The sequence below is a fragment of the Vombatus ursinus genome, unplaced genomic scaffold (assembly GCF_900497805.2).
Source record: "Vombatus ursinus unplaced genomic scaffold, bare-nosed wombat genome assembly UNPS02014820.1, whole genome shotgun sequence".
In the NCBI taxonomy this organism is placed as follows: Eukaryota; Metazoa; Chordata; class Mammalia; order Diprotodontia; family Vombatidae; genus Vombatus; species Vombatus ursinus.
This window is the reverse complement of record NW_020954598.1, coordinates 21,741,935-21,749,687: the sequence shown is the minus strand read 5'-3', so window position 1 is coordinate 21,749,687 and position 7,753 is coordinate 21,741,935. Positions and strand designations below refer to the sequence as shown.

Here is a 7,753-nt window from a genome sequence, read left to right as displayed (position 1 = left end):
TTTCTTTCTTTCTTTCTTTCTTTCTTTCTTTCTTTCTTTCTTTCTTTCTTTCTTATTTTTTGCAAGGCAGCTGGGGATAAGTGACTTGCCCAGGGTCACAGAGGTAGTAAGTGTCAAGTGTCTAAGACCAGATTTGAACTCAGGTCCTTCTGACTCCAGGGCTGGTTCTCTGTTCACTATGCCACCTAGCTGCCCCTGGAATCCCTACTTTCCTTGAAGATTCTTTTCCTGGTCCCTCTAGCTTCTAGAGTATTCCTTAAAACTACTTTGTGTATGTATATATGTGTATGCACACATATAGACACACACACATATATATACACTCATGCACACACACATATATGCACTTACACACATACATATATGTATGTGTATATAAACATATATACACAGAGATACAGGATACAGTATAGCTTTGTACATTGTACAAATGTTCAAAGTATATATGTGTGTACATACATACATATATACATACATGTATGTGTATATACATATATATTCTGTCTATACCTATATCGTACCTGTTTTCTCCTCCATTAGAATGTAGACTATTTTATGGGCAGGCGTGATTTCATTTTTGTCTTTGTATTCCCAGTACTTACCATAGTACTTTGCTGACAGTCAGTATTTAATATATGGTTGTTGATTGGTTGATTTTATTAATTGAATTGGAAAAACTCTTGAATAAACTGGCATAACTACTATCCTGTGAATTTCCTGAGGACAAGTACTGACTTCTTTGCATCTTGCCCAAAAGTACCTAGCATGAAGTCTGCACAGAATTTGCACTTGATAATGGGTTGTTGTTTTTTTTTTAGCAGAACTGAATCAAAGTTGGAAATCACTCTCTTAGATGCTTAGTGTAATAAAGGAAATTTACTAAGCATTGTCTTTCATTTCTTATTAATATACAAACCACTGACAGAAACTTGATTTTAGCTAAGCTACAGATTTAGCCAATATGAGTAACTTCAACATCATTTACAATATGCCTTTGTTCTTATTTTTTCATATGATTAGTTCACTAGAATATCAGTGCCTAATGATGTGAATATAATTATCTTCTTAAACTTCCATAGTGTTCAACATTAACATAAGACTTCTGTTAAACATAGTTGTCCTTTTTGTCATTTGCTTTAAAATAAGAACAGATGCTTCTGCTGCTCCTCACAAAATACATTTTCTCTTATTACTGACAAGTGGATAATATCATTATTGGCATGAAAGTAATGACAGAAGATGTGAATTTGATTATATTTCAGCCTCACTGATTATTTCCTAAAAATAAAATTTTTATCAGCTTTTAATAGGTGTGAGCTTCCTTCACATTGACCAATTCCTTTCCTCCTCACCATACTCATGCCCTTCTATTTTTACCTGTGATATTAGACTAAGAGAGCATGTACACTTCTCAGTACTCATTTCCCCTCATCTACCAATGGCTGTAAAAGCCCAGCACCAAGAGCAGGAAAAAGAAATAGAGCTTAATAAATTTTTTAAAATCCGATGCGTGACTTCCTCTAGCCCACACCTGATTTATTCTATGCCATGTGCTTATGTCCTGCAACATATGCAAGGGAACAGTTCTTTTCCACAGGAATTTATATTACATTTGGAAAAAGGAGAGAATAGAACAATAGTTGTCTCTTCTTAAAAGGAAAAGACTTCTTATTATTTAGAATTGTAAGAGACTCTCTGCTAGAGATCATTTGTTCCAACCTCTTAATTTTACAGATGAGAAGACAAACCAACCCAAAGGGATGAAATGCTATTTAAAAGTTGACACAGGTAGTGATTAGGTGGCACAGTGGATAGAGCGCTGGGCTTGAAATCAGGAAGACTCATATTCCTGAGTTCAAATCCAGCCTCAGACACTTATTAGCTATGTTACCCTGGGCAAATCACTTCACCCTGTTTGTGTCAGCTTCTTCATCTGTAAAATGAACTGAAGAAGGAGATGGCAAACCACTCCAGTATCTTTGCCAAGAAAACCCCAAATGGGGTTACCAAGAGTTGGATATGACTGAAAAATGACTGACCTTGTCACAGGTGACAAATACAGGTCTCCAGCCCAGGTTCTCTAATGTCAAATCCAAAATTCTTACCATTAAACCATGATGATGGATGAAGTGAAATGGGAATTCATATCATAGATTAAGTGCTTTTTATGAACAGTTCATTAAAAGAAATTATTGTAATGTGTTTTGGCCACAATAACAGGGATTTTAGGCAAGAAGAGGTATAAGAATATAGACATTTGTATGAATTTTTAACATGAATTAAGTAATTGGAAAAAGAAGTATATGCGATGTATTCTGATTTTTCTATCCCAGGAAACAAGAGCTCAGTTTTGAAAACACTAACATGGTTGGATGTTTGTCTTTGTTTTGTAGGCAATATGAAACTGTTGTCCCACTGGAAGATTCTATTGTGACAGAGGTCACAGCAACACTACAAGAGTGGGCTAGTCTCTGGAAGCAACTCTATGTGGTAAGTATATAGTGAGAAGCAAGAATCTTGGGACAGGATGCATTCTTGTAAAGCAGTATATAATGGCCCATAATGTTTTGAATCATGAAGTACCATCGTATCAATTAAAAACCACCTTGTGGCTTTTGGCATCTTAGGAATCTTTCAGTAACAAACTAGGAATAGTTCTGTGAGTAATGCACAAACATTTAGGGATACCTTTGAAAATTGTTTACTATGAACTGAGGATTTTTACACGGACAGGTCGCATTAGTAGTTTCTTGTAGCATCTTTCTTAACATTATTGTGCAGGATTTTGCCAGTAGCTTGGTAAAAAAAGAACCCCAATGCCTCAGAAATTTAACTCCATGGAGCAGCAATACATTTTAATAGAATAACTATCAATTAATGCTTTCTTCAAAATTCACTTCTCTGTATAGGAAGCACCAAATGGTTCTTTACCTTTTTAAGAGTATTAGCTGTGGAAATCTCTTTAATATGCTTATAACAGTAATAGTTGACACACTTCATACTTTATACTTCTTTTCATCAATCAGCAGTTACTTGTTAAATACTTCCTATTTGCCAGGCACTGTGTTAGGGCTGGATTTGATCTTCATAACAACCCTATGAGGTCAGCAGTATAGGTTAACCCACTCTGGACTCACTTTCCCAACCTGCACCAATTGACAGGTCTCCAGAGGGCAGCTAAAAATGCTTCAGCCAGGAGTAACTGTGAGGGATCAGGGTGGGTTTTTAGGACTATGCTAGGACCAGCCTATCTAGGACACTTCTACTGGTATGCATCCAGTTCTATTTCACTCAGTAATCTCGATTTCTAAAGAAAAATTATTTATGAAGATGATATAGCAAAACATTCTCCTAAAAGCCAGGTGCACGCTGCCCCACAGATAAACACAGGGTCCCTGGGGATAATGTGTGCTGAGGTAATGAGGCATGTGTGTAGAGAACCCATGTGGCAAAGGGGTACCTCACAATTCCTGGTTACTGAAAGTTTTCTCCCTTCCTTGAGGCCTCATGAGGTTCCCCTTAGGTGTATCTCTGCTAGGATCTGAGAGTTAGTTCCTTTGAAGAGTCCATTGCTAACGCTTCTCTCTGCCATAAGGGTTCGTGTTCCCAAGGCTGCCTTTCCTCAGGTGACCATCACTCCTGGCTAGATGTGTTTCCTTCTTCTTGTCCAGTCTCTCTGGTCTCAATGATATGCACTTTTCACTATTCATCCAGCCTATTCAGTGATATGGTTATTGGAAACAGGGGGAGGAGAGAAGGAAATTCTCCTCACCCCTAAAAGTGGTTCCTCCCCAGGGGCTGGGCTCTAACTCTCAAACTGGAACCTCCAATCCGTCAATCCCCAATTTAGAAGACAAGAGGGATTCACTGCTTGACTGAACTCACTGCTGGACTAACTGCTGTTTCATTTTGTATTCAGTGGACATGATTAATCCTATCAGCCAATCACATTTCTCTCATTCTTCACCCAGTCAAAAGGGTTCTCATTTAATACTGATCATAGGGCATAAACCATCTTGCTTAAATGCATAAAACTTCCTATCTGTTGATTGAGCTAAGGTGTCTGAGCCTTCTGTGATTACACCAGTTAGGGTGCTAATAGAACTTCTGTAGCCATCATCCCCATTTTAAGATGATGAAACTGAGGCTCAGAGAGGTTAAGTGACTTAGACATAGGATCATATAACTAGTAAGCCTCAGGGATTGGATACAAACTCAAGTATTTCTGATTCATACTCTTTCCATTACACCTTACTGCCTGTCCACTGAATTTCAGCACAAAATTCTCCCTGAATCTATACTTATAGGTTCAAATGTTTTTAATACTTAAATCTTCCCATTATTTGTTCAAGATAAGATATTTATTTACTTTTAAAGATATCACTGGGGAACATAAATACATATTATTCTTCAGATTCACCAAAAAAATGATTGGCAAATGGAAGCAACTGGGTTAAAAAATATAAATTATTAACTAAAAAAACATAAAACCTAATCTAACACATTTTCACAGATGTGTTAGAGTTATAAAAAGTGAGAGAGAGAGTGATATTCCTTTTTGTATGTTCTTTAAAACAGATAAAGCTGGAATACAGACCTGAGTAGAAGAGAAACAAAATTCTTTTCATGAGAAACAGATGACCTTTGTCCTTTGAGAGCATTATCATATCAAAGAATGCCAATTCAGTTGTACCAGTGGTGTCTTCAGGGCTACTTAGCTTAAAGGATCGTGAATACCTTTCTTACTATATCTCAGATGTTGCAAGTCTAGGGTCAGAGACTTTTGAGACCCTTCTCACCACATTAAATGCCATGACCACTTATATGGAGCTCTGTATACTTACACACAGAACCTCTGATACAACCTATTTGTGGACAGTACTCAGCTTCTCTTTAAATTGGGTTTTGAAATTCACTTCAATTTTAAAACTTTAAATGCCTATCTTCCTTTAAGGTCTGACCATATCATCCCCCTCCCCAATAAATTCCATTGGCTCCCTGTCACCTACAGGATCAAATATGAAACCCTCTCTTTGACATTCAAAGTCCTTCATAAACTGCCCCTCTCTTACCTCTCCTGTTTTCTTACAGCTCTACTGCATTGTCAATCCCCTCAAACCCTAACAAACTCAAGTCCCAGCTAAAGTCTGAATTCCATAGGAAGCCTTTCCCACTCCCTCTTAGTTCTAGTGCCTTCCCTCTGTTGATTATTTCCATTTATCATATATATGCATATGACATGTATATACATATGTGTGTATATATATATATATACACACACACACATGTTGTTTGTACATAGTTGTTTGCATATTATCTCCCCCATTAGATTGTGAGCTCCTCAAGAGTAGGGACTTCCTTTTACCTTTCTTGCTACCTCTGGTGCTTAGCATAGTGCCAGATACATAGTAGGTGCTTAAAAAATGTTTATCGACTAACTGACAACTATGTAACGGGACCAGTGCTATGAAAATTAGAGTGTCTTTGTGGTGGTTGAGCAACAAAAAGGCTGGCATCTAGTACACTTTAAAAAGTTGAAATGGAAGATTCAAAATTCACAGCCATCTGTTTTCATTTTATGTATATTATAAAAATCTTTTAAGTAGAGTACATTATATTTTTTAGTTCTTCATATTAAATAAATGAATATATGTCATTATATTAAGCCAAATTGGTTGGGAAAATCACATAATGTTGAAAAAGTACAGAAAATATAAACTGTTCCTTCAGCTCTCTTTAGTAAGGCTTTCTTTCTCTACTTTGAAATTACTCTAATTCCAGATATAAAACATGCATTAAATGTAAGGCAAACTTTTCTTCAGAGTTGTCCATAAGTACAAGATTATTTTACTCACATTTCATCGGATTTTTTGTGAGGAGGGAGCTGAGGGTGTTGGTAGAACATTTTGGGCCCCTATTTTTATTGTACCTTTACCTCAAAAATACTAGTTTTTGAAATATGGTTGTTTTATTGATAAGCACTCAAAAGATGTATTACTAACCTGTGTAGTCTAAAGCATCTATGCCAAGTAGGTTCAAAAAAATCTCATCAGTTTTGGGTTTGTTTGCATTGTGCCAACCCACTAATCCCTTCTTTCTTAACTATGCCCACCCTATCGACTGTTCCCCAGCTAATTACACTAATTGAAAGTGTCTGCTTCCAATAAATGTTTTCAGAGTTCTTCCACAAACACACATTCATATAAAAAAAAATAATAACAGAGGAAGAGTCGAGGACCTGACCTGGATTTTACATTTCACCGAATATAAAAAGCTTCCTGTAGCCCCAGTTCCAACCAATCCAGAGGACACTTACATCTGACCCCATGACATTTATCAGTGGCCAAACCACTTGTCCTGCCAAGCAAAAATAAAAATCTATGGAAAATGTAAGAATATGTAACATAACTACTGATCACTAAATCCCAACTAGTAGCACCAATCCTTCTGCACTTTCTGGGGCCCTAAGCCAGATTGGCTTCCTCAGCAATCTGCATACACAATCTCTAATTACTTGTCCCTCTTCTGTCACTGCCACCCACTTTAGACCACAAGATTGCATTTTCTACGGTTTATTTATAAGGAAAAAGAGAATATGCAAATTCAGAAATAATACCCCAGAGGAAGGTAATTATAAGTGCAAATTAAAGCATACTACCTAGGTACTGACTAGATGGTAATTCAGTCTCCGTAAGTAATCTGTTTAGCTATAGTTCCCCAGTCTTTTTTTTTTACAGGTATTTGGAGGGGTTTGGGGGAGAGCTCAAGCAAGTCACTGCTTTCACTCAATCATCTTGGCTCCGCCCCTATAGTTCCCCAGTCTTGCCCCATTCCTTCTGATTCCTTCTTAGCCTAGAACAGCTTCCCTCATAATCTGCTTGAAAATGTCATCTATCATCTCAAAACAGTTCCTGCTCCCAAACCCAGGTTAGAATGAGCCTACCTGCGTGTTCTAGTCTGTGCACATAGATCCATCCTAAAATCCCAGGCTCATAGTCAAGCAAGAAGGCCTGGTCGCCTGACAAGTTGTGAGTATTCCACTTACATTCTCATGTAGTCTTTGAGCTAACTTCTGGTCTCTAGCCAAAATAATCCAATAGAAGTAAATATAAGTGTGTCTGTTGCCTCAAAAAATCAGAATAATTCCGTAGTGCAAAATATACTGTATTTGGAGTTAGAGGACCTGGGTTTGAATCCTGACTTCACCACTTTCCACCTGTGTGACATTGAGCAGTTCTCTGTGTGCCTCAATTTCTTAATCTGTAAATTAAGTAGATTGGACTAAATGACCACTGTCCCTTCCAGTTCTAAATATATGATTCTATCATGTATTTATCTATCAATACACATTACTTTCAGTGTTCACAAAAGCTAATGTTCTTCCTTAGCATTATTTCTTTGTAATCCTCTTATGCTCATTTCCTTTCCTTTTAGGCTCCTTTGGATTTCTTATAGATAATTCACATGGCTAGTATAAATAACACTAGAGCAGCTAGGTGGCACAATGGATAGATCGCTGGATTTAGAATCAGGAATATTCAGCTTCCTGAGTTCAAATTCAGCCTTAGATACTTATTAGCTATGTGACCCTGGGCAAGTCACTTAACCCTGTTTGCCTCAGTTTCCTCATTTGGAAAATGCCCTGAAGAAAGAAATGGTGGGGCAGTTAGGTGGCACACTAGATAGAGCTCCAACCTGGGAGTCAGGAGGACCTGAGTTCAAATCTGGCCTCAGATACTGGAAACTTACTAGG

The 7,753-nt window shown here is 37.4% G+C and overlaps 1 protein-coding gene across 1 annotated transcript in view; it reads left to right on the top strand.

The window, feature by feature from the left end:
- DOCK3 (dedicator of cytokinesis 3) overlaps positions 1-7,753 on the top strand; it is a 392,714-nt gene that overhangs the window by 90,252 nt on the left and 294,709 nt on the right. Inside the window, exon 5 of the mRNA XM_027837282.1 lies at positions 2,394-2,490. Within this exon, the coding sequence (XP_027693083.1) occupies positions 2,394-2,490 (97 nt within the window). The remainder of the gene's footprint in view (positions 1-2,393; positions 2,491-7,753) is intronic.